This window comes from Lonchura striata, chromosome 11, assembly GCF_050655825.1.
Source record: "Lonchura striata isolate lonStrDom1 chromosome 11, ASM5065582v1, whole genome shotgun sequence".
Taxonomy (NCBI): Eukaryota; Metazoa; Chordata; class Aves; order Passeriformes; family Estrildidae; genus Lonchura; species Lonchura striata.
In genome coordinates, this window is record NC_140713.1 from 21,988,699 (window position 1) to 22,015,414 (window position 26,716).

Below are 26,716 nucleotides of genomic sequence, written 5' to 3' on the forward strand. Positions count from 1 at the left end.
GCAATTAAATAAATTAACTCCAAAGTCTTTTTGAGAACCTTGTGGGGCTGGCACTCTCCCTCGTCTCCCTGCAATAAGGAAAGTCTTTAACTTTTTTAATTGCTTCCATTTTTTTTCTCCTTGATGGTGACATTTCTTCCCCAAGTGGCTCCAACGGTGGTTCATTTATCATTTTTTCCCTTTCCCAAGCCCATGTGACTTTGTTTTCCTTAATTTTATTTAATTGATTATAACTAATTGACTCTCGCTTCAGGGAATTGAGGTTTCTGAGCCTGATCTTAATTTATTTTTGTTGAAGTCTTTTTCTTCCAGTCTGGGCCTCAGCTACAAGGTTATAATTTTAATAAAAAATAAAAAAGGTGCTGAATGGAGAGATGCCTTACCACAGGCTCAGTCTATGGCCTTGGAAAGCACTGGAAACTTATCTTAATATCCATTAAATCTTCTGTCTGCTTTTAATTTCACCATGCCTTGGATGCAAGCACAGCCAGGTCTCCTGTGAATCAGGATTTTATATTTTATCTACAGAAACATTTCTTTTCTTTCATTTCCTTTCTGGAGCGTGCATATGTTGTATTGAAATCTAGGAACAAGGCACTGTCACACCAAGGCTTCATCTCCACAGCACAATAGCAGTTCTGCTCTTTTAAAAGGGAATGAAAACAGATTTCCTTGGCAGGGAAAATAATTTCAATTCAGTCTCTGGTATGTGGATAATTATATTTATTTTCTTATGTAAAATACTTGGAGATCCTCGAGAGAAAATATTGTTTATTTAAGAGATGCATTTTAAAAAACCACTGGGTTTTTTTGCATTATGATGACACCAGAGCATCCCAGGAAAATGTTGTGGTGACAGGGAATTTCTGGATGTGCTCTTCACGTTTGTCCACTTCCCCTCCCCACAAAATCTCTGCCACATTTTCTGCTCTGGGTTTTAGAGAACTCCAAGTCATCCTTTGATTCTAAACAGATCTTGGTGGAGATGCCAGCAAAGCTATTTATTATTTTTGCTTATTATTTATCTTGATGTAGCTAAAAAAAACAAAGCTATTTATTATCTTTGTTTATTATTTATCTTGATGGAGCTGCCAGCAAAGCTATTTATTATTTTGGCCAGTTTGTGGTTTGTGTGCATGAACCCAAAGGGGTGAGGGGCACTTCTCAGTGGCAGAGCCCCATTTCCATTTCTTGTGCCTCCCTCTCTGCTGCTGGTGATCATCACAGGAGCCTCTGCAGGTTAAGAACAAACTGTGCTACACGTGAAAGCCAAGGCAATCTTTATTTTATTTTATTATTTTATTTTATTTTATTTTATTTTGGTCCAGACGTGGTTCTTTGCCCAAGAGCACCATCTTCTGGCTCTCCTTTTCTGGGAGCTGAGCTAAATTCTGCTGCAAGGACAAGGTGCTGAGGGGAAGTTAAAGCTGCTCAAGCTGTGCCTGGTGGGGTTTTGGCTGCCATTTCCTATTTAAAAATGCCAAAGCTCTCTCTGAACCATCTTCACTTGCTTTGGCATGGCCTCCTGATGTGTTCAGAGAGCTGGGGAGGCTGTTCAGAGTCTGGAAATTCTTGATTTTGGACACTTCTCTCTGCGTGGTCCTGTGTGGAACCCCAGAACCAGCCTCTGGCTGCCCTGGCTGTTTTGACACCCTGGCACAAAGTCAAAAACACCTGTGGCTTTAATTTTAGCCCATGGATAAAGCTGCCAACTTTGTACGAAGATTTACAGGTCACAAGAGTTTGAGTTAATGTAACACAGGGTGAAAAAGTAGAATTTAGCAAGCCAGGCCCTTGGGGTGGCTTTTTGGAAGACTTTGGGCAGTGTTATGAGCACATATCATCTCATGGGAAGAGATAAAATGGAGAATTCCTTTTGGAAACACCTGGAGACCTCCAGTGCTGCAGTTATCACTCCCTATCTCTCTGACTGACACAGCTGCAGAGACAGAATTACAAGATTTTATCACATGAATCTCGTTAGAAAATGCACATTGAAGGCTTTTCAAAGAGATTTTTTTTTTAAGCTTCCATCTCCCTCTTCCTAAAAATGCTTCCACCATGTTTCTGAGTAAAGTCAGTGATATTGTAATGCATCCATCCTTTTTTCCTTTTTTATTTTCTTTTTGTATTTTCCCTTGATAAACCAATATTTCACTACCACAAGCCTGGAAGAATAGTGCTCAGGTTGAACATGGAAAACACTGTTCAGCAGGACTCACTTTGGGTCTTACACGCTGTAAATGAGGTCAGGTATTCAAAAGGGATCTAAGTGCTGAGGTTCCCGAGATAGGATTTGTATTGTGCTCTCAACAGGCAGTATTTATGCCTCTGTAAAAAAAAGTTCCTTGCAGATTAAAGTTACAGAAACTGCTACAACCAGCTCCTGGGGCTATTTTTAAGCTGCATAATGTGCTACTCGATATCCTTTGATTATAGCCGAGGTTGGGATTTGACTGGGAGAACCTGTCCGTGTGTGGATGTGCTGCACGAGTTGCAAATCTATTATTTACAGCAGACACAGGGTTTTTCTTCATTGCTTTTTAAGCCAATCCAGCCTGGTTCCAGCATTGCAGCTCACTTGACTCCATCTGGCAGCTCTGTGAGAGAGCCACGAGCAGAAGTTTAAAATGGTGATGTTTTGGTTTATTTTAGCAAATATCCCTTTGAGACGTTGAAGCTGCAGGACAAGTTTTCCAGCAAAACCTCCTAATATGCCTCTGTTCACTCATCCCCTACTCAACATTACATGTTAACTGTGAAAAAAAGAAGATAATTCTGTAGGAATGTGGCCCCTGTTGACGGACTAAACAAGTTACCCTTTGTCCCCTTAAAAAGGAAAAAGCCCAGAAGTTTCTCTCCTCAATTTCATTAAAAGACACCTCATAGCACCTTGGGGACTTCACCTCAAACTTAAAAATAGCTAATTAGACAAAAGCCAAAAAGTCTTGCCTAAGCAATTGCCTAGAAAAGAAGAGAACAAAAGAAGTAAATTGCTTTTGTGAAGTTTTTTAGCAGGAGCAATAACCTCTTGCCCTGACTCAGCTTTTCTCTGTAAAGATCTTTCTTATTTATTTTTACCTTTTATTAAAACTTTTAGTTTCCAACACTGTTACAGGATCCATCCTGCTCATTTTATGCCACCTGAGGTAGCTAAGCTATCAAGGGTATAATGCTTATCTCTGAAAAGAGGAAAAGCATTATAATCCCAGCTGGCAACATCTGGGTCTGAAGGCTGAGCATCCACCAGCAGGATCTGGGCTGAGACCATTGGAATAGCAGCACCTCAGTTTCATCATGGTGGAAATGTATTTCAGCTTAAAGAGACAGAAGTGACTGTTACTTAAATTCACATTTGGCTCCTGAACATGCCAGAAGCCCTAGAAATACTTGGAAATAGATTCAACCTACACCAGACCCCTGAAGTGTGTGAATATTGAGGTTATTTTGTTTCACCATCTTGAAATACCTCTCCCTGTTCATTTTTCTTCAGGATGCCAAGGATTTGGAGAGATATGGAGTTAGTGGTAAAAGAGAGGTAAAACAAGGATTTTGTCTGGGTGTCACACAGCCTGGAGGCCTCAGGAAATGAAATTATGACAGGGAGTAGTTTGTCTGTCTTTAGGAGCTGTCCCTGGAGGCAGGATGAAGGACCATGGGTGACCTCTGTCCTTGCAGAGCTGCTGCTTCTCTCAGTTATTTCCAGCTGTGCAATTGTATGGCAAAAGTGTGTTCCTCTTGATGAGAGTGTTTACAGCAGCAGCATTTGGGATGCTTTTAAACCCAAATTATTAGATTACTTTTGTCTTCTCATTTTAGAGCTCTTCCCTTCTCTCTTCCATGCAAACCTGGTGTTAGCAATTGTAAATTGGCTCCAGCTTCAACCCAGATGATTTAAAACAGTATGAAACTGTTTTTTTAAAATAAGGAATTATTCTTTTCCTCTATGTTGCCTTTCATGCAGACATACTCTGCACTGTGGGCAGTAAGAGTATCGTAGATTAAAGCTCCTCATAAGGTCCCAGCTTCCACCTGAAGGAAATTAGGGAAAACACAAAAGGGGTCTCATGAAAGAATGGTTTTGTCAGGAAAATCAATCCACAAACACCAGAGGTTTATGTCCAAAAAGGAGACAGAGGAGTCCTGTAACTTTATCTGAATAAAGGGAGAGGCCATGGGGCATTCCCCTGGGATGTCTCCAATTTTGGGGGGACTCAGCCTCCTTTTTATCCCAATTTCCCAAATTCCCTCTCTCTTTCCCCAGTGTCTGAGGTACTTGAGAGGTTCAGACTTCCCAGAATGCCTGATATCAAAGATTTCAGATATCAGATTTCCCTCTAATGTACAACCCTCCCTTTTCATTTTTAATTCTTATGAAATTTATGGTTTTTTCCCCATTGTTTCTCCCATCTTTCAGTATCCAATTTCATTTATCAGCAAACCTACAGTTTGTTTGTAAAGACAAATATCTTTTTTTATAATCATCAATCAGTGGAATCCTTCCCATGGTTTCTTTTATCTCTCAGTGCCAGTTTTATCTACTAGCAGACCCACAGCTTGTTTGGAAAGACAAATCCCTCATCCCTCTCAGTTCCAACCAGCAGATTAATAAAATGGGGAAATGTTGGTGTGATTGAGAGCCTGCACTGGGGTTGGGCTGGCACTGGGGAGCTCTGGCCACCAACAAAAGCCAACAAAAAATGCAGCTCTGGGCTGTGTCCATGTGGAGCAGGGAGGGAACTTGGTGTGGGAGCTGCTGCTGCCAGGATTCACCTGCAGGAGCTGGGGATTCAGCACAGAGGTTAAGGGCTCGCTGCAGAATGTCAGACCTGTGCTCTGTGTTTGTCCTCTTGCCAAAACATTTCGTGCTGGGGAAAGCTCTCAGCTCCTAGTGCTGGAGAAATGTGTCTTCTGTAGTACAAGTGCTCTGGGAGATTCCTCTTCCCCTTGTTTTTCTCACCAGCCTCTCTCACATCTTGTTTTTAATGAGGTTTCTTGCTCCAGAGAGCTACCACAGAAGGCCATTGGTCTGAACCTCTCCACTCCAGAAGAATGCATGAATAATTCAAGCCCATTAGCATTCATCCACCTCCCACTGAGGCCCTTGCCCAAACGAACTTACTCCTATCCTTTTAACTACTTATTCCTTCCTAACTACCTTTTTTTCCCTGTCTGTTTCTCTTTTTCATTCTACCTCCCCCTCTTACTGAAAAGGAGCACGTTCTGCACCAGCTTCCATCGGGCTCCATAGGGAATGCTGGCTGCTGCTGTGGGGAGGGATCTTGTGTGACTGAGCCAGCAACAAAAAACAGCTTATTGCTCATCAGGCCAGCCCTGAGTCCTGCTTGAAGGGCAGAAGTGATTTTGGCAAGGGGGATTTCTCAGCAGTGCTGTTCATGCCTCTGCATTGTAAACTCACAGCAGCAGGACGGCGGGACCAGCTCAGGGAGCACTGGCCATAAAACAAAACTTTCTGCTCAAGGCCTTCTGCCTGTGTTAGCCCCGCTCTGCTGTGGGACAGGAACATCTTGTCATCTCCAGCAGGTGTCCCAGATTGAGAAGCAAGATGTTTTCTATTGCCATCTGTGTAGCTGCTGTTTTCTGATAAGTGAGCATTTTTCCCTTCACAACCTTCACAAACCAGAAAGTTTTCTCTTTCACAACAAGTTTTCTCTTTCCCAATCCTCTCTCAGGGGGGCAACCTGCTGATAATGGCTACTGAATGTCACTGATAAGAGCTAGAAAATCCCACTGGGAGATGCTCTGCCCAGAGGGAGGAGCCAAGCATTCCTACCTGGATATAATCTGGGTTTTGGGGACATCAGAGCCAGCCTTCCCACAGATTCCCAAGAGGAAGCAGCTGGGGTTTTTCCACTGGACCTTCAGAAGAAGACAACACCCTTTCTACAGGACCACTGCTCCAGCAGAACCACATCTGCCACTCCAGGAGGATGCAGACACTCCAATTTGAATGGATACCAACATGCTGGCCAAAGGGGTGTCAGGTTCAGGTTGTATTCTGACTCTGTCTGTGGTTTTCCTTTTGTATTATTGCATGGATTTTGTTTCTTTTCCCTTTTCCCAATAAATTGTATTTCTGACTTGGAGTCTCTCACTGGTTTTGCTTTCAAACCAGAACAGCAGGGAAGCTCTGAACTTAAGAGAAGCTGGTAAAGGGAGACACTTCTTTGTTTATGGCCGATTTCTGAAGAGTTGATTGTCAATTATTGCCTTGCTCTGGCACCATTCATTTCTTAGCAGTCTGCAGTGCTGAGAATATGCTAAAGCCATTCCTGACTTTCTGGTGAGGATGTTTCCATTTCTGACACCTCAGGAGAGGACCTTTGGCTCTGTTTTTTGTCTTCACTACCCCCTCACTCCACAGCAAACCTGCCTGCCCACACTTTCTGCTTTTTCTCCCTTTCACCTCCTTGTCGTAATGGTGTTCATTTTCCTGAAACAAACTATGCAAAGATAAAGCAGGCAGGAACAGCAGCTTTTGTTTGGGTGGGTCAGGGCAAAGCAAAGCTTTGCCATGGCTGTGGCACAGTGCTGGCAGTGCAGCCAGCTCTCCTGACTTTGGCAGTGACTTCCTGAGTGACTTTATCCTGCAGGGACCCCAATTAGCAGCACTTCAGTCCAAGGGGATTAGCTCCAGGCTGTTAAATTCCTGCCATGTATCCTCTGAAAGGCCAGCCCCAGCCTGTCCTTGCTGGATTGGGTATGAATGGGCACAGGAAAGGTGAACTATTCTGTATTCTATTACTTATCCCCTTGGGCAGTGCAGTCTTCCCCTGTAAAGTTGAACTTTAAATATGATAGTTATTAAGGCTTGTCCAGGTTTGAGATTTAGCTCATATAAATTCTGACAGGAACAAATGACTCTAAATTGTGACCAAATCTTTCTTTCTCCCCATTCCCTTGCCCTTCCAGGTCTCCTGCTCAAAGAGGAAACTGAATCAGAAGAACTCAGGAAGACAAACACCTGCTTTAAAACAAAGTTATCCAGATCTCTACCTAACAGAAAAATTTACTGCAACATGCCATGCTGCAGCTGAAAGCAAGATGTTTGTGACAGATACTTTTCTACTTGAAATTGGCTTTTAAGGCAGGTAGCAGGTGGAGGGGAGTGGAGCATGGCAAGCTGCATGCAGAGCTCAGGGGAGAGGGGAACATTGTGGAATTCAGTTTCCTGGGTCAAAGCTCCATCAGATAACACAAGAGATGTTGATGGAAAAGCAGGTAGACCAAGACAGATCAGTGAAACGTGGTAGGCAGCAGCTGGATTTGGGAATTAGGACACCAGGCACGAGGGGCTCTGGGAATTGTTTCTGATTGTGCTGTTGAAGGGCAGATCATTTCCCCGCTTGCTCTGCCCCAACTTTTTCCCTTTCCCATTCAATGTGGTAATGGCCACGGAGCAGCAGCCGTGGGTGCTGCAGAATGGGATCAGTGTAAGGTCTGACTTGGCTCAGAGAACTGCAGTGGGACCTGAAAACAAGGGCAGGGCTGGTGACGTTCCCCCCTCGCACAGCTCCCTGAATATCAGGCTAGCCCAGAGGTCCGAGGCTGTGAGGGGAGGAATATCAGGAGATGGCAAAGATTCCCAAAAGAGGCTCTTACCCCAAGATATTTTGGTTCAGCTCTCTTTATTCTGTTATGTCCATGTGGAGAGCGGGGCAAAAGAGGACGAACAGGAATTGTCAGGGGTCTGTACAGATTTTGGACAGGGTGGGCTTCCCTGGCTCTCCCCAAACCCCGTTGGGGCAGGAAGGAGGGTCCAGGGTTATCTGATCAGAGTCACAGGGTCCTGGGAAAGGGGAAATAGAGTGCCCATGAGCTCACTTTAACAGGCTGGCAGTGTGATTTTTGGGGTGGGGGCATCGCTGACACCAGCCCAGCCCATGCCAGCCCTTCTCCTGGCAGGAGGCAGCAATAGCCAGGGCTCACAGCAGCCCAGCCCAGGGCAAGCCTGGCTTTGCCTCCACCTGGGCTGGCCCTGGGAAGGCAGCCCTGCAGAGCACATCCGTCAGCTCAATTAAATTAGCTGGGAGAGATCACTGATGTTAAACAGATGCAGCTTTCTTACGTATTCCAGGGCTGTTTTCAAGGACTGTGCGTTCAGCATCCTGCCTGCCAGGGCTCTGATCTCGCTGGGGATCTGCAGGCACGCTCAGGGAGTAACTAAACACAGTTTTAGCCAGGCTGATACAACATGTCCTTTGACTGGAGATAATGGAGCTCTGCGGAGCTGCCCGGGGCTGCTCCAGGCAATGGTCCCTGTAAAAACCCTCGGTGATGCTGCAGAGGGAAGAGAATAAAACCAACCCGTCCTGTGCCAAGTGATAAAACCTTTTGCATATGCTTACACTGCTATCGTTTGCCCTTATAATGCCTTTCACAAGAAGGATCTGGAGACATTTTCCAGAGGTTGGTTAATTAATCTCCATAACATCCCTGTGAATTAGGTGACTTATCTACTGTTTTACAGACGTGTGAGCTGAGGCGAGTAGAGGTTAAGTGTCTTCCCCGAAGTTAAACAGTGAATTAGAGGGAAATGCTGAGACTGAAGTGAAGGACCACAATTCTAATATCCCTGCTCTCTCACCAGCACTGTGGCTGCCCAAGAAAGCTGCCTTCCCTCTACACCATGTCCTGCTGGGCAGGAAAGTGGTGAAGTTCTAACATTTCTTGCAAAACATCAGCTCATTAGCAAGTGTTTTACCTGTAATTTAAACTGCTGACACGGATTCGTGGGTATCAAGTGGTAGCTGGTGCTGTGTAAAACAGTGCTTTCTTATTTAAGGCCAATTAAATCTTTCTCATGAGGGAATAAAACTGAGTTTAAAGACAACAACTGCATGTGTGTATTCTGACAGGAAAGCATTAACACCTCAAACTGAAATGTATTTTTTTTTTTTTTAAAGGCTTTCAGGTTTGCTAGTGTAGGCTCTCTTGTTCCTGAGAGAAATTGATTTCCTACAACTGTTCAGCAGAATTTTTTTATTATACTTTCCCCCCACCTGATCAGAAGAAGGAATTACTGATTTGCTTGATATTTCAGCAGACATTCTGGAAGTCAGAGAACACATGGTTTATATTTGCAACTTCTGATAAGCTGGGAAAAAAGAAATAAATATTCAATACCTGTCCCACACGGTATTGCCTGTCCAGATCAATAAATACAACAGGAAGGGCAGCACTCTTGTAGAGAGTTGCAGTTATAGTCACCACCTGCTTTTTGGCAAGTCCTACATTTACTGGCATAAAGCCCACTCATCTCTGAAATGCTGCAGCTGCTGCTGCTCCATTCTATTTTAATAAGGTGTTTAAAAACCTCCAGCTGTTTCTGAAGAAGCAGCTCGGAGGAGATGATCAATCTGACAGGCACAACGTGAGTGTGGGCCTCACAAATGCCCCATTGTGGCTTTGGGGATTAATGTGGACACGCTGGGTTTGGCAGCTCTGATGGAAGCAATCTACTGCCAGATGGTGGAAGAATGGAGAGGGACTGGGAGGGAAGGCAGAGGGATTCTCCACCTGCAAATCCACCCTCAGTGGCACCCAGGCTGGCACAGGGAGGGTGGATATTGTAAATGAAGGCGAAACCAATGGGAAGAAATGACAATGTCTGACTCCAGTGCAGAAGGCTGAATGATTTCTTTATTATAACTATGCTAAAATACATTAATATACTATAAAAAAGGAGGATACTAAAACTACATACTACTTTCTCTAACACAACTCATGACCCTCTCTGAGAGTCCAGCCCCAGGTGGGTTGGATTGGATTGGATTGAATTGGATTGGATTGGATTGGATTGGATTGGGTTGGATTGGATTGGATTGGATTGGATTGGATTGGATTGGATTGGCCATCAGACTCAAACAATTCTCACCAGAATCCAACCAAGCACTCACCCCAGGGAAACAATTCTCCAAACACATTCCACATGGGAAAAACAAGGAGCAGAAATAGAAATTGTTTTCCATTTCTCTCTGTGCTCCTCTATGAAAAATCCCGAGAGGGAGAGAAATGTGCTTGCCACAGGTGGAGATGCACATTCAGCTCCTGCATCCCATCTTTTGCTCATGGCAAACCCAGGAGAGGTTTCCCTAGTCCTCTCCCACTAGGGAGAAAATCATCCATGGCCTCATTCCAACCCACAACAAATCACCTTTGTTCTCCCAATTAATTTAGCCTTCTGCTCAGTGTGTGGCACGTGTGTAATTAGCTCCAGAAAGGCAGAAAGTTATTTCAAAAAACTGTTTGAAATGTCCCAAAGAGGCATTGCAGCAGGCTTTACCCAGTGTTCCTTTATCTCCATTCCCACTCTAATTACCAATGAGACTCCTTCTTTAATACTGTTTTATGGAGTTCTTCTTTTCTTCCCTGTTGCTATTAGAAAGTTGCTGATGTGGAAAAAAAAAAGAGGGAAAGTGTCATCAGAAGAATCATGGCAGACTGAGCTCACTTTGAAAAATCCCTATTTAAAACTGAAGTGGAGGCTTGTTTTGTTTTGTTTTATTTTTGGGGGGTTTTTTTGTGTTTTGTTTTATTTGTTTTGGTTTTTTTTGCATGAAACCCCAAAGCTCTGAGGGACAGGGGTGAATTCTCAGCAGAAGTGCATTGACTCAGCCATTCTTTCCTGGCTTTCCTTGGAAAAATAGGAGCAGCATGATGGGTGGGAGATCATCCCTCTTGATCACTTATTCTGTCAGGAGACAGTGCAGGTATAAAAGTACAGCATACATTTGTCTTTCACTGTAATCAGAAATTGTACTCATCCCCTGTTTGTCAAGACAAAAGTTTGAAATTCTAGTGCATATAGGGAGGCAGAAGGCTGTTATCATCCAAAAGTGAGATCACAGTGTGATCTGTGGCTTTCTTCTATGCATTCCCTGTCTCACCACCCCTGGAGTTATGGGTCTTTAATATTCCAAACTGTCACCTGAGCTGGGAGGAGGAGGAGGAGATCAGCCACACACCCATCCATCCCACCTCACTCATGGTGCCAGCCCTCCAGAATAAAGGATTTATCCCCTCACACCATTCTGATTCTGTCTTGTGGAATTGAGTTGGTTTTGATTTGTGCTGGGATAATAAAATACAAGAGGCTTTTTAATTTTTTTTTCCCCAGAGGAACAAAAAGATGACACAGATTCTTGATTTGCTTGGAAAGTCGCTCAAAACATTCTCTGTCTATTTTTGTAGGACACGGTGGGGCAGAAATGCTGCTTGATGTTTGGTCACCAACACAATCTCATTGCTGAGCATCTCATGAGCACCAGGACAGGGAACTGAGCAACTGATGAGCACCAGGAGCAGATCTGAGCACCAGGAGCAGGGATCTGAGTACTTGATGAGCGCCAGGAGCAGATGTGAGCACCAGGAGCAGGGATCTGGGCATCAGGACAGGGATCTGAGCACCAGGACAGGGATTTGAGCATCTCATGAGCACCAGGACAGGGATCTGAGCACCAGGAGCAGATCTGAGCACCAGGAGCAGATCTGGCAACGAGGACAGGGAACAGATCACCTCAGGAGCACCAGGACAAGAATCTGAGTACCAGGACAGGGATCTGAGCATCTCACGAGCACCAGGAGCAGATCTGAGCACCAGGACAAGGATTTGGCCACCAGGAGCAGATCTGAGCACCAGGAGCAGGGATCTGAGCATCTCACGAGCACCAGGACAGGGATCTCGGCTGTTTTCAGTTCCGGAGCTCCCTGAGCACCGAGCTGCCTTCATTGCAGAGGGGACAGTGCCATCTACAGCCCCGACCCAGCCTGGCTGTGCGACTGCCGGCAATGGGAGAGGATCTGGTGCATTTATCGATCTACCCCCGTGCTGCCTGGTTAAGACATGTGGGAATCCAGAACTTCCCTCTGGCTGCCCTGGCAGGTCTGGGACCCTGGCAGGGGTCAGGAACCCCCTGGACAGAGCTCCCAGAGACACTGGCTGTGATCTCTGCCCATGGAAAAGATTTTTCAATCTTACAGGATCAATTACCAGCTCTGAGTGTTTGATATAAGGAATAATTAAGTGTGGCACGGGTGCAAAAGTAAAATTTTAGGATTCTAGATGAGGGGTCCAAAGGGGACAAGGTGGAGGAAATTGGGTGCATCTTGTCCTTTTTCTCCTTCTTGCCCTCCATGCCTCACTGTGGTGTTGGCATTTTCCTGTTGGTTCAGGCTGGGGACACACTGTCCAACGTAGGTGACAGATATTGGCACGTTATTGTCAATCCAGCCCAGGGAGTTTCTGGTATTTAATGTTTGTCACATCCCACTGAGGGCAGAGCCCCACACGCTGCCCTGCAGGACAGAGCTGGGCAGGGCAGCAGAACATGTGAGAGATAAACAGAATAAACAACCTGGAAACCAGCACAGACCAATTCTGGCTGATTCTTTGGCAGGGGGCTGACAGACAGAGACTTTCTACAATCTCAGAATCACCAATACCACAGATTCCAACAAAGACAGCACTTTCTGAGCCCTGCTGTGGGCTCTGCCTGATGCTGAGCACACTGACAGTAAATCATGGACAACAGAACAATAGCCACACAAGCAATTTAGGAATCACATTATCCCATCCACTCCCCTCCATGGTTTTGTGTCATTTTGAAGACTGTTTGACAGGGTTCATAGAAAACGCCAAATCTTTATCCAAATCACATCTATTTCCATTATGTTTTGGGCTGTTCTGCCCAACTCTGAGCGATTTGTGAGTGATTATTGCAGATATTGTGGCTGTAAAACTTCCCAGGTACAAACACACGCAGATCACAGCTGTTCTGAGAGAGGAAGGGAACACAGGATCTACTTCTTGGTGGGCCAAAATCCCACAGCAAGTGCAGATTGATTCTAAACTCAAACAAACACTGAGGCTTTCTATAGCTAATTAATGGAATAGTGCTGTCCTGGGTGTTTTTAAATGCTGCACACACCTGTCATCCAAAGGAGAAATGGGTGAGATTTGCTCTGCTCGTGTAACCTGGGAGGTTTCTGTCCCACAGGCTCTGGCACTGATGGTTCTAAATGCTTTAGTGCTGCTCAGCTCCTTCCCTTCAGGCAATAAATCTGTGCCTGCTCTTTGGAACGGGAAAAACCAAAGGATTGGAGGCTCTGATTCCAGTGGAACAACTGCACATTTGTGGGTTGTGGAAGTGTCTTGCTAAAGGCTGTAGAGGAGAGGAAGTTTGGCTGTGTTTTGTTCCAAAATTCAGTGTTAGGTCGGGTCTGGCCCATGTGATCCCTTCAGAAGAGAATCAATTCCAGCAGCTACACCTGAAAAGTGGCAAAATCAAAGCAATGGCTAAAGGAGAAGATTTGTGTGATTTAAGTTTATTCCCAAAAATCTGGACTAATTTCATTCTGAATCTTCAGCTCTAGTAAGTTCCTGTAATAGAAATGTAGCACCAGTCTGCTCAGAAAAAATACTGTATTTCTGCCCCTAAACCTATAGAAATATCTCCTGTGTTAGCAAGGTTTTTGCCACTCAGTTGACAATTCAGCTCTAGGCAGTGGAGCACAGTAGTAATCAAATCAGATCACATCACCATAGGAGGAGGATTTGACATGGTAATGAGTAAGGTGGACTGATGTTTAAATAGCAAGAGATATTTGGGTGAAGATTAAAGGATTTTTAGTCATGGGTCCAAATTCCTTGGTTAAATAAAATTTCTAGTGACAATTCTGGGGAATTACACTGTTTAGTGATTTAGTCTGTGATAAAGTTTAACGTGCAGGATCTCCTGCAAAGTACAAGAACCATTTTTATAATAAAAAAAAGTTGACCTGCTTGACCTCTTCTCAGTGTTCCTGGTCTTTGACCTTGTTATGCAGCATCCAAAGCCCAAAGAATCACAGGACAAGCATCATCCTTGAGGGTGGTCAGGCTGCAGTGCTCCAGCATCACAAACCCACTGGCCTTTCTGTGACTGAGCATCTGTAAGAGTTAAACTAAACCTGTCAGACCTCATGGCAGGGTTATTCCTTGGGGCACACTGAGGGCAGCTGACTTCTCCAGGTACTTTCTAGGGGTTTTTTTGTATTATTTTAAAGATAGAATTAGATAAAACAAAGCCGGAAAACTCCCTGCTATTGTGAGTTTGTGGCTACCAATTGCCCCACAACAAAAACGATCGGTTTTTGAGTCGTCTGGCGTTGTGTAGCTACAACTTTTCCCATCTTTAAAGAAAATCCCCAGTCATTATACATTTCTGCTGTGCTTTGAGTGCTTGTTCACCCATCACCTTGGAGCTGCAGATACAGTTTGCAGTACCCTGGGGTGCAGCATTTATCATCCCAGTCCTTGCAGCGAGGCCGTGTGCCCTCAACCCTTCCTCCCTCCGAGAGCTGAAACTCTCTGTTTATCTCCAAACAACAATTTTTCTACTCAGGCTCACTTAATGCATGCTAACCTTAGTGTAAACATTTTTTTTTCCTAGATAAACTCCCTCAGGAAAAAATTCTGCTTGATTTTTGAGGAGTTGCTCAGCTGTAATGATGCAGAATCCTGCAGAGGTGTTCTGCCTGCTAATGATAGGCACTCCAGCTGTTCGTTTTGCTTGGGCAAGGCCACTTGAAGGACAGCTCTCTACTTTTGCCATCCCCTCCCCATCTTGTGCACAAGAAACTGCAGAACTTTTGCAAAATGCCACAGTCCCTTTGCTCAGCAAAGCTTTCTTGGAAAATAACATGGATTTTGTTCTCGAGACTGAGCCACTTGTTTCTATGGGTTTTGAGAGGTTGCTGTAGGGATAAATTTCCATCCTTTTCTGAGACAAGCTGTAAATCAGTAAGAAAAAGACTAACTGATACCAAAAATGAAAGCTTTCTGCCCTAAGAGTGAAGATTCATTATATAAACCCCAGGAAGTCTTTAAGAGCGAATTTGGAGTTCGCAGTGAAAATAACTGCTCACTTAGTTCCTGGCAAAGCTGCCTCCAAATTATCTGCTGCTTTTCATAGGAATCAGCCTTATTGAGCAGGGTTTTTGAGGCAGCCCTGCTGCAGACACAGAAAAGGTTGTTGTTGTGCCACTGTGGAGCTCACACCACTTCTGCCTTCTCCTGCAAATCCCAGTTCAGTGCCAGTCCCTGAAATGGGCACTGCCCCGTGGGTGGCTGGCACTGAACTCCACCTACATCTTTGTTTAAAGGAGGAAAGATTTGTGTCTAACCCAGCTGGGATGTGAGCAGGGATTCACTGCCCCCATCTCCCTGGGCCTCCTGGAAATTTCCCTGGGAGGGAATTTGGGAAGGCAGGGCCAGTTCCCTGGTGTGTGCTCCATCCCTCTGCTGGGCAAGGGCTGGGATGCTTGGGAATGCAGATTTCAGGGTTAGACTGTGTTCATACACAAAATTCCTGGGACAGGAAAAGGTGATGAGTCCCTTCATGGGCTTTACACGAGTAATTAATAAAGCATTAATGACACAGGCATGGCAGCCCTGTGCTAGCACTGCCTGCCAGCTAAATCCCTACAAATCCATGAATCCCCCTCCTTCCTCTGCCAGTGCTGGGAATACAGAATCATCTACCCTGCCTGAGTGCTCCGTGTTTATCCAGGGAAAGAACAGAGCCCAGGGCTGTGGCAGGGCTGCAAACCCTGCACCAGTGACCCCATCCCTGACTCCTGCTCATCCCAGACAAAGAGGAAAAAGGAGAATGAGCAGAAATCCCTGGCAGCCTCAGCTGTCTGATCCCAGGGTTTCTGTCACCACACAGGCTGCTGGTGACAGATCAGCTTGAAGAGATTTAATTGATGCCTGACAACTTTTAACAGTCATGGCACCTCCATCCTCCCTGTAGAGCTCTGCATTCATCTGCAGCTGATGTTAAATAATCATTTTTTTCCAGGTATAAAACATGGGGTTCCAGTGGGCAAAAGCAGCAGGAAAAGCCAGCGAGGTGAGAACATTTGGGGATGAAACATGGCTGAGAGAGGTTTCAAATTCTAATCATGACTTTTTTCTGAAGTATTTGTTCTGCCCTATCAGCTAATACAGCAATGGTGCATGCATTAACATCCTGAAATTGAAACAGAGATCAAGGGTATAGGGTATAAATTGGTTTTGGAGCATAACATTAAATAATCAAACCACGCTGGAGCAGCCTCTGTGACAAAATGACTTACACTTTTGGTGCTGCTTTTTAAATGTAATTATGCATTTTAATTGTTTCACTTCAGCCTGTGGAGGAGTTTCAAAGATGTTTTAAAATAACTTATGGCATGAAATGCCTCCTGGTTTTAAAATACGCCTTGGGTTCAATAAATTTGTTTTTAATTTTGTGTGATGTGTGAAGCAATGACTTTGTACAGTGCTTTCAAGGGGGTAGAGCAGGATTTTCTTAAACACTCTAGATTGACGAGGCTACAAATGTGTAAAGACAGAAGTTTCCAGGCAGTTTGTTCTTTTGTTACTCTGGAAGAACACAGGGCTCCATAAATTTCATGTTTGGAAGAACAAGAATCTTCAAGGCCAGGTTGGACAGGGCTTGGAGCACCCTGGCATAGTGGAAGGTGTTGGGTTGGGATGAGCTTTAAGGTCCCTTCAACCCAAACCATCCTGGGATTCTGTGACTGTGACTCTTCTGCTGCCCTGGGCCTCAGAGGTCTTGGGGGTCTGGGCATCAAAGTGACCTCAAGAGCGTAAAAGTCCTCATTTTCCAGCTCATGCAGCCAAAGAAGAATTCTGAATGTGCAGGGTTGGCTTCTCAAGGTTGTTTATTTTCCCTTATCTAGAACATTCTTTCTCTGACCTGCTGAGCTCTGTCTAGCAAGTTGTCCATGTCATTCTGTCCACACTCTAGGGCGATGTTTCATTTTATACCAAAAACTACCTGTACTATGTTTACAATACTGTGCCAATATCTACAATTTATGTTGGACAGTGTCTCTACCTTAAACCAATAGCAGAAGAAGGTCAGGACACACCCAAATCCCTCCATCTTTTCCCCTTGAACCCCTTATCTTAAAACCCCAAAATTCTACTTTTTTACACTGTGTTAATTCAACTACCACACTGCTCAATCATTTGTGGCTTGTAATTCCTCATACAGAGTTGGCAGTTTTTTCCATGGGCTAAAATCAAAGCCAGAGGTGTTTTTGACTTCGTGCCAGGGTCTGGAGACAGCCAGGGCAGCCAGAGGGATGTGCTGGGTTCCCACAAGAGGGAAGAGCTCTGGGACACAAAGGGACTGTGGATAAACAGGAAAAGGTGACAGGTCTGTCTTCTCCACTCCTTCAGCCACTGACCTCATCCTCCCCTCCAGGAACCAAGGAGCTGCTCCTCAAAAGAAAACACTTCTGTGAGAGAAACAAGTGAAATCAGGAAGTTTCATTTACTGGGAAATTCATATTCTCAGAGATGAAGGATTTGGTCTGAGGAGGAAAAAATAAAATTGGAGGAGCTCTGCAGGGGAAGCACTTGGAGCTGGAGATGGCAGCTGGCAGGACAGCAGACAGGAGCTGTGCTCAATCCAGCTGGGATGAGGATATTCCCGTGCCACCGGACAGCGTTTGGGCCAGCACCTTCCCCCTGACAGCACGTGTGACACCTGAGAGCTGTGCTGCACCCAGAGGGACTCCCTGTGAGCAGCACTGGGGCTGTCTGAGCCGGGATCCAGGGCAATTCACAGGGCAGGGTGAGATCCTTCCTTTGGACACAGGAGGGTCGCAAGTCAGCCACACTCGTCACATACTCCCCTGCAGTTCTGGAGAAATTCACTTCTCCAGCTGTTAGTCCCTACAGGATTGAATCTCTCGAGCAAGGATTGCACATTGCACAGCTCTGTAAACTGAAGCCACTTCTATATCTGTATATAACTACAAGAATTTCATAAACAAAATGTTAGGTCTGTCAGAAAACAATGTAAAAGAGCACATTCTATTATCACATGCATATTTTTCAGAGATACAATTCCTGGTTAACCTTTCTGATTTCAGAATGTTTATAAGAGGTAAAGTATCTATTCTCATTCTTTATTTTCCTAATTTAATTTCATTAACTCTACATCAGAGTGAGAAAAAAATATCTCAGTGAGCATTAGGTCTTTTCAAAACACTGAAGCTTAAAGCCCAGAAAGTGATTGATGCATCCTCTGTATTTTCTGAATTGTAAATCATCCTCAGTGCCCTGTGCAATCCCCCTGGTTCAGCAGCATGTGGCTCGTTACAGCCCCAGCATCTGACCCCACATTAAAGGTAACTCAGTAATTAATCTGAGCAGTGCTGCTCCTCGCAGTGACTGTGCCACTAGAAGGCACTCTCAGCTAGAGAGTCGGGAAAAGAGAAGCTTTTTATTAAATAATTCCATGTGGACACCTCCAGGAAAAATGCAAGCTCAGGTGTAACATCAGGGAAATGCTGAGCAGAAGCTCTGGCTGTGGTTATAGCTGTTTGCCAGCCAAATTACAGAATCTACACCATTTCCCTTTGGAGGGCAGAGCCAAATGTATTTACAGCGTGAAGGACTGAATTCCACGAGCTTTGAGGTCTGGAGGAAGGGCCAGGGAGTGACTCCAGCACTTGCCCGGGGTTTGGAGGACAGGCAGGTGACATCTGATTTCCACAGGAACCTCTGGCAAACCAATTCTCTGTGTCTCAGCCACCTGAGGATGATGCCTCAGGTTTAGCTTTTCTATTTTTCACATTCTGTGCTGCTTCAGTGTGAGGGTCTGGGCACATCAGGGGGTGGTGAGCTCTGTGCACAGAGCAGGGAGACAAAACAATTCCTGCTCCAGCTGGGCACCAAGGACAAATGATCCAAACCTCAGCCCAGGAGCACAAACACCGTGGGCTGGAGAGAGAAAAACAAGCAGGGTGGGACTGATGGGCTGGAGCTGGAATGGGACAATGAACTCCAAGGTGCCAATGGAGCAGAACTGATCCCAGGGAGAGCCCCGGGAGCGCTCGTGCATTTTGGGAGCGTTTTGGTTCATCTTGGGTTCATTTTGGGACCACTTTGGTTCATCTTGGGTTCATTTTGGGACCACTTTGGTTCACCTTGGGTTCATTTTGGGACCATTTTGTTCATCTTGGGTGCATCCCTGGCTGGGCTCTGGTGCTGCCCAAGGTGGATCCATGGAGGAGATCCTTTAATAAATCCCTGCTTTATTCTGTAACTCTGCCCAGCCTCTGCTCTAGGTCAGCCTTCCCAAGGCATCAAGGAAGGGAACCAAGGGCTCTCTTGGGGGTACTGCGAGAGCAAATCTAGAGGAGGACAGGAAACCAGCTGGCACAAAGGCTCCCTGCCAAAACCAGAGTGCCAGAGTGGCAGGATGGAGCCCAACAATTCCTCAGTCCCATAGCAGGCAGTGACACTTGCCTGGCCCTGAGGGAGCTGGGCTCACCCTGTGGGAAGGGAGGCTCCAAAGCTGCCTCTTGCCCTGGGTGAGGGTCACAGGTCACTGTGTCACTCGCTCTCTCCAGCCTCATTTAGTGCCTGCACCAGATGCTGTTGGCTGAAAGCTGCAGTCTTATTTACTGTACGTTGTCTTTAGGGCAGAGATTAAATGAAAAATCCTCTTAAGGATATCACAGTTCTGGATCATTCATCAGTAGGCCGAAATGTTTCAAAACATTCATTTATTAGAACGCTGCTCCTCTGTCCAGCGTAACATTCCTGCTATAAAGACAGGAATTAGGAAACCACAAGAGATGAAAACAGCAATGTCAAATTTATTTGTGTGGCCAGTGCAAAACACACAGGCCACACAGCTCCTGTGATATTTGACTTATTTCTCAGTTGTCAGGTCTTAATTCAAAACCAGCCCTACTGTTAAGGATTGCCTGCACAATCTGTGGCTGAAGACTTGCATTAGGTCACTCCTAATTTCTGTCACAGAAAAGCACTTATTCTGCTGTTGTCCCTAATGCAGACCTTGTGTGAAAGAGCATTGTCTTAGGTTGGGAGTGCAAGGTGTGGCTGGGGGTGTGAGTTCTGTTGCCATCTGTCAGAGCTGGGGCAGTTATTTCTGGTCCTTGGGCAGTCTTATTTATCTCTCTCACACCCAATCCTCCCTCCAGAAGATTTCTTCTGTTCATGGGCCATTAATTATTAATTATCTTCTGTTCATGGCCACTGAGTGTCCCTGCACAGCTGAGAAAATTCCATCATCCCATGGGGAGATGCTCTGCCCAGGGGAGGAACCAAAAATTCCTACCTGGATACAATCTGACCTGGGAACAGCACAGCAGCCCTTGCCCCCTGCATTCCCAGGGGAGCAGCTTTCTCCCCCTGCATTCCCAGAGGAGCAGCTTCCTTCCCCCTGCATTCCCAGAGGAGCAGCTTTCTTCCCCCTGCATTCCCAGAGGAGCAGCTTTCTTCCCCCTGCATTCCCAGAGGAGCAGCTTTATCCCACTGCATTCCCAGAGGAGCCCAGGCCCATCTCCCCCAGCCCTGGAGCTCCAGAGGAAAACTCCCCCCTTGTGCAGGATCCTGCTCCAGCAGAAGCACAGCTGGCACTGCAGGAGGGCTGAGCCCCCCTGGGATGGGGCTGAGCCACCTCCCTGACCCACAGGGGGTCAGGGCCTGCTTGACTCTGGCAGTGTTGTTCATTATTACTGCATTTTTATTTTAATTTTTCCTAATAAAGAATTGTTATTCCCATTCCCATATCTTTTCCTGAGAGCCCCTTCATTTCAAAATTATAACAATTCAGAGGGAGGGGGTTTGCATTTTCCATATCAGGGGAGGCTCCTGCCTTCCCCAGCAGACACCTGGCTGTTCAAACCAAGACCAGCATCTACAGCTGAAGTGGGGCTCTGGAGGGTCAGAGGGGAGAGAAGCTGGGCTGGAAGAGGATGGTAATGGAAATGCAGAGGAGGTGCAGGGAAGAGCAGCTAAAATCAGTGAAGTGTTACATTTATGAGGGAAAAATACCCCTACTGAACGACAACTGGAATCTTTCCAGTGACTGGAAAAATATAGCTGCTTCTTAAAGTTGAAATAATTTTCCTGGAAGTTATTCTTCCAGAATAAACTTGAGGAAAGTAGGGCTGCTGCTGCACAGGGGAGGGTGCAGGCAAATTCAGCACTGACCATGTGTGCCCTGGGAGGAACACAGCAGATAACATTATATATCGTATATAATGAGAATGTACTTGTATAAACATCATACAAAATAATTATCCAACTTTAATCTGCTTTCCTATATTCTAATTAATATTTTCTGTAATTATATTACAATTATATAATTATTATATATATTCTATAATTATTGTAAATAATTATTTAAATTATTTTTTCCCTCTATTCTAATTAGCTGCTGAAGTCCAGCTCTGACAGGGCATGTATCATCACCTTTTATTATACAGAGCACACCTGGATTTTTAGACTATCCTGTGAGCAGCAGCTGTGCTAAAGTCTTTCTATAACTTACAACTAAACGCAATCTCCCACATAATTATATACTCCTGCTAGATTGTGCTGTAACACACGACATATTTGTTACCACATAACCATTTATTAGATTTTTTTTTTGAAATGACATTACAAAGGACCTAAGGCTGGTATTACAAGTGTATATTGATACATTTCTCATGTTCACAAAATTCCCCCCGTTATTATGAGCTTTTATTACAGTGAGTTTGGAAAAATGACCTGTCATATTGCCTTCACAGCACTCAAATGCTTAATTTGGTGGCATTTAAGGAGCAGCTGAAGTGTGGTCCACCTGCAACTGCTGCCTGCCACTAGTGCTTGCTGAAATTTGCATTTGAAGCTGGAGGAGCATTGCAGTGATTGTCAGGAATAGCTGACATTGGTCATTTTTCTTCACAAGTGACACAGTACACGCTCTCCCACACTTTCCATGGCTAAAATGTAATACATACTCCAGGCCCAAAGATGTGGGTATGACTAGAAAAGCAAATTAAAAAAATCAATTATTTTGAACTTGTTATTCTGAGAGAAGCAAGGCTGTAAAAATCCACCTGGCTTCTCTCCTTTTTTGTTCCTCATGCATCACTGCTTTGCTAGCAAATGTTGTGTCCAACAAGGCAGTGATTCCCACTGAAAACCCCACAGAGATTCCCACAATGCCATCCCTGCTCTGTCCAGCATCAATCCCAGTTACTGACCACAATAATGCCAGAGAGTTAGAAACCTTCAGTCCCACGTGAGGTTGCTCTGTTAAAGTTCCTCGTCTGCCCAGGTGTCACAGCTTGGGGTGGCAGTGGTTGCTCAGATGTCTCCCATGGTAAATTTGCATTTCCTTGATGCTCCAGGAACACACAGCTCAGGTAACACCAGCAGCAGGAGAGATGGTTTTGATGTTCAGTGTCTCATTTCCAAAAATCATCGTTATTACATGTATGAAAGACAACACAATCCTCAACTAGTGAGTGCCTGATGCTCAGAGCTATAATGAATGCAATTAATTAAGTTTCAATCTTGTGCTTCACTCCACAAACTCACGTAGGACAAGGCAAGATTCCCGTTTGGAGGGAGTCACTAAATGCTGAGCTATCAAACATGAAACATCTAGAAAAGTACAGGAAAGAGAAAAAAGTGACTCCACAAAAAACTACACCCAGAAGTTGAGATCCATAAGATCTGTGTTTTAATAACACAACCATGTGATCCTTGTTACAAGAATTCAAAAAGTGAAATTACAGTACACAGACCAAAATAGAAACTACCCTACCCCAACTATACAATGTACATTAAGAATGCAAGCTCTGTAACAATATAAAATTGCTTTCACACACTGGAGTTGCAAAAAGCCATTCTTTAATTCCAACGATTTGTAGAAAAAAAGAAAAAGTAATCTTCCATTATTTGACTTCAGTTGTGGGCAACCTGTTGGGGGAAAAATAAGAAAGGAGATTACTGAGAATTAAGAGAATCATGCTCATCAGAGATTTTCATTTGTGGGGTTCAGGCTAATGGAAATGACACTGAGGGCAATGAAGCCAGTAATAATTTGTGTTATTAACAAAGTAACACAAAAATAGACACCTTAACAAGCAAGAACATATCTGTTCCAAACACAGTCCTACTGCAATATAGGGGCAATCAGAAAAGCTGTAAGAATATATAATATAATAGAGATTTACTGCAAGGTGAATTGTGTTCCTCCAGGGAGCACTGCCTGGGACATGGATTGCCTCATGCCCTCCCACACAGCCAGGACCTGCAGCCTGGCAGCTGTGAGGGAGTCACTGCTCCCTGCAAGCTCCCAGATGACACACAGGAGGAATTTACAGCTGAGGGACAGCTACTCCTCAGCAGCCCCTGGGGCTCCACCACTTCCCTGGGCAGTTCCAATCCCTGAGCCCCCTTTCCACAGGGAAATCCCTCCTACGTTCACCCTGGCCCAGCCTGAGGTTGTTCCCTCTCCTCCTGCTGTCCCTGGGAGCAGAGCCTGACACCTGGCTGTTCCCTCTGTCAGGAGCTGTGCAGAGCCAGGAGGGTCCCCTGAACCTCCTTTGCTCCAGGCTGAGCTCCCTCAGCAGCTCCTGGTGCTCCATTCCCTTCCCTGGCCTTGCTCTCTCCCTCTCCAGCACAATTCCCCCCTGCACCACTCCCAGAGCAGCTCCCAAAGCAAGGAGCAGCTCCCCAAGCAAAGCAAGAAGCAGCCCCCCATAGCAAGGAGCAGCTCCCTCTGTGCTACAGGCAGCAATCCAAACACCCAGGGATTTTCTCCAAGGCCAGGAAGGCAGTTTACTTTAGCCCTTGTTGGAGGCTGGGGTCTTGTTCTCCCCCTCCACCTCCTCCACGCCCGCCTGCATCATGAGGTCGGCGATGTTGCGCTCCAGGTCGTCGATGCGGCAGCTCATGTCATCGACTGCGGGGGGGTCAAGGGCAGCAGCGGGGAGCAGAGCCCCTCCCAGCCCAGCCTGTCCCAGCCCAGCCTGTCCCAGCCCAGCCTCTCCCATCCCAGCCTGTCCCAGCCCAGCCTCTCCCATCCCAGCCTCTCCCAGCCCAGCCTCTCCCAGCCCAGCCTGTCCCATCCCAGCCTGTCCCATCCCAGCCTGCCCCAGCCCAGCCTGTCCCAGCCCACCCTGTCCCATCCCAGCCTCTCCCAGCCCAGCCTGTCCCATCCCAGCCTGTCCCAGCCCAGCCTGTCCCATCCCAGCCTGTCCCATCCCAGCCTGTCCCAGCCCAGCCTGTCCCAGCCCACCCTGTCCCATCCCAGCCTCTCCCAGCCCAGCCTGTCCCATCCCAGCCTGTCCCAGCCCAGCCTGTCCCAGCCCAGCCTCTCCCATCCCAGCCTCTCCCAGCCCAGCCTGTCCCAGCCCAGCCTCTCCCATCCCAGCCTCTCCCAGCCCAGCCTGTCCCATCCCAGCCTGTCCCATCCCAGCCTGTCCCATCCCAGCCTGTCCCATCCCAGCCTCTCCCATCCCAGTCTGTCCCATCCCAGACTGTCCCATCCCAGCCTGTCCCATCCCAGCCTGTCCCATCCCAGCCTGTCCCAGCCCAGCCTGTCCCATCCCAGCCTGTCCCATCCCAGCCTGTCCCATCCCAGCCTGTCCCATCCCAGCCCCTCCCATCCCACCCTGTCCCAGCCCAGCCTCTCCCAGCCCAGCCTGTCCCAGCCCACCCTCTCCCAGCCCAGCCCTGGGCACTGCCGGGTTCTCAGTGCCCTCACACCGACCATTCCTTCCCCAAACCCACCTCACCCTGCTCTCCTCCAGCCTGAACCCATCTCCCTGTCCTGTCACCCCAGGCTGCTGTGAACACTCCCCTTCCACCTTTCCTCTGGGCTCCCTTCAGCCGCAATGAAACTCCCCTGAATCTTGTTTCCAGGTGAACACTCCCAGCTTTCCCTCCCAGCCTTTCCTCCATCCCTCTGACCACCCTGGAGCCGCCTCTGGGCTCTCTCCAGGTCCTTCCTGTCCCAGCCCCAGCTCTGAAGTGACAATGTTCCTCTAACAGTGAGTAACGCTGCCTTGGTTTTTGTTTTTATCCTTACACCTTTCAGCAAACACTTATGGCCACTTCAAACTTATCCTACAAACCCCAAACAGACTTTGTGACACTTGTAATCCACATGGGGCTTGCAGTCCTGCCCCCATCTGAGCTCAGAAAAGGATATTTCTTCCAATTATTTGGTCAGACATGGTTTGAAACTTGTCCTGCATTTGCTGGAGCAATGTCTGCACCTAAAGGAAAGGGATAAAAAAAGAAATGTTTTGTTTCCTCCAGAGGCTGCTACCCAACCCCATGTAAATAACTACACCGTGGGTTTTTTGAGCATAAAATAAAACCTGCCAGCACAGCTGTATCTATAGGTAAAAATGCTACTTAAATATATGAATAAACAGGTGAGCTGACCCTTACAGGAAACACTTTTAAGATCTATTAAATATATGAATAAACAGGTGAAATGACCCTTACAGGAAACACTTGTAAGATCTATTAAATATATGAATAAACAGGTGAGCTGACCCTTACAGGAAATATTTGTCAGATCTAGAAACCCAGCAGCCTCCATGGTCCCGTCAATCCCTGAGAAAATTCTGGGGTGCCAGGACTTTTGTTTGGGTTTGGGTTTATTTTTTTGTTTGGAATGGTTTGAAACCTAGATTTTAAGGAATTTAGAGATTTTAGAGGAGCTAAGATTTTAGTTAAAGATAAGCCTTACTAGAGTTAATTAAAAGAAACAAGTAGGCCTTGATGAAGTTAGGAGTTAACTAATAATTGATTGCTTGTCAGCACCATGTTTAGTTAGCTGGGTTTATAATGAAGAATACACAAACTGACAAATTGCTTTTAGGAACATAAGACAATGTTGGCCCCCTTTGTTCTGAAACCAGTTGAAGACAAGGAATGGGAGTTCTACCAAGAGTTCATCTGTCATATTGTCATTGAAAAGGTAGAATGAGGAAAAAACTTCATTTACTTCCTCATTTTGGGACCCCTCACCATGAAAGGGACACCAACCCGTTTCAATGAACAAACTTCATGCTGAATGGCTTTTGGAGTGATTAGCATATGAAGCGGGGAATAGGATGTACAAAAATTATGAATATGGATTTGTATTTTTGGTATTCAATACTTGGATGGATAAAAAGACTCTGTAATCACCTGGAAGCTGCGGTGTGGATTTGAGAGCGATCCCACACACAATAAACACACACTTTCTAACTTTAAACTGTTACAGAGTTTTTGTCTGTCACAGCTGGATATCGCTACTAGATCAGTATCCAGGTTTTTTTTAATAAATCAGGTTCGGGATGAAGGCAATCTCCCCTTCCCCCCCGCGCCCCGGCAGCCACACCTCCCGCGGAGCAGGAGCCCCAGGCCCCATCCAGGAAGGGTTTTCTCCCCTCTCCCCGCTCCCCCGAGCTCACCACGGCCGTCAGGTCCTGGACGCTCTTGGGGTCGGTCTCGGCCATGGTGCTCGGCGGCGGCTCCACTTCCGGGCCGCGCCCGCCGCTTCCGCCGGAAGTCGCCCGGGCCCGCCGCGCGGCCTGCTGGGAAATGTAGTCCTAGGCACAGCGCCCGGTAGTCCGCAGAGCCCGCGCGTCTCTCAAAGATTTTCGGTGTTTCTGCATTTCGGCTCAAGTTGCGTAGTTCTCTTATCAATTAGCTTTCTGTCTTCTACTGGTTATTGGTATATTCCTTATTAATCAGCCTTCTTTCTTCTACTGGTTATTGATATATTCTCTTATTAGTTATCTTTCTGTCTTCTACTGGTTATTGGTTTATTCTCATTAATTAGCCTTCTTTCTTCTACTGATTATTGGTATACTTTCTTAT

At 46.0% G+C, this 26,716-nt stretch overlaps 1 protein-coding gene across 1 annotated transcript; it reads right to left on the bottom strand.

Annotated features, from left to right (window-relative positions):
• Positions 1–21,453: 21,453 nt before the first annotated feature.
• On the bottom strand, positions 21,454–26,422 carry HSBP1 (heat shock factor binding protein 1). Its single transcript, XM_021541239.4, has 4 exons — positions 26,308–26,422; positions 25,050–25,116; positions 23,679–23,798; positions 21,454–22,810 (listed from the first exon to the last, which is right to left on the bottom strand). The coding sequence occupies exons 1-3, from the start codon at positions 26,350–26,352 to the stop codon at positions 23,680–23,682; spliced, it is 231 nt and encodes a 76-aa protein (XP_021396914.1). The 5' UTR covers positions 26,353–26,422; the 3' UTR covers positions 21,454–22,810; position 23,679.
• Between the last annotated feature and the right edge of the window lie 294 nt (positions 26,423–26,716).

Bases quoted from the DNA above. Each gene is read 5' to 3' on its own strand.
- HSBP1 (XM_021541239.4), bottom strand. From the start codon at position 26,352: ATGGCCGAGACCGACCCCAAGAGCGTCCAGGACCTGACGGCCGTG. The intron at 25,117-26,307 runs GTGAGCTCGGGG...CCTTTCCTTTAG, and splicing joins TCCAGGACCTGACGGCCGTG to GTGCAGACATTGCTCCAGCA. The intron at 23,799-25,049 runs ATATCCTTTTCT...ACCCCCCCGCAG, and splicing joins TGACCAAATAATTGGAAGAA to TCGATGACATGAGCTGCCGC.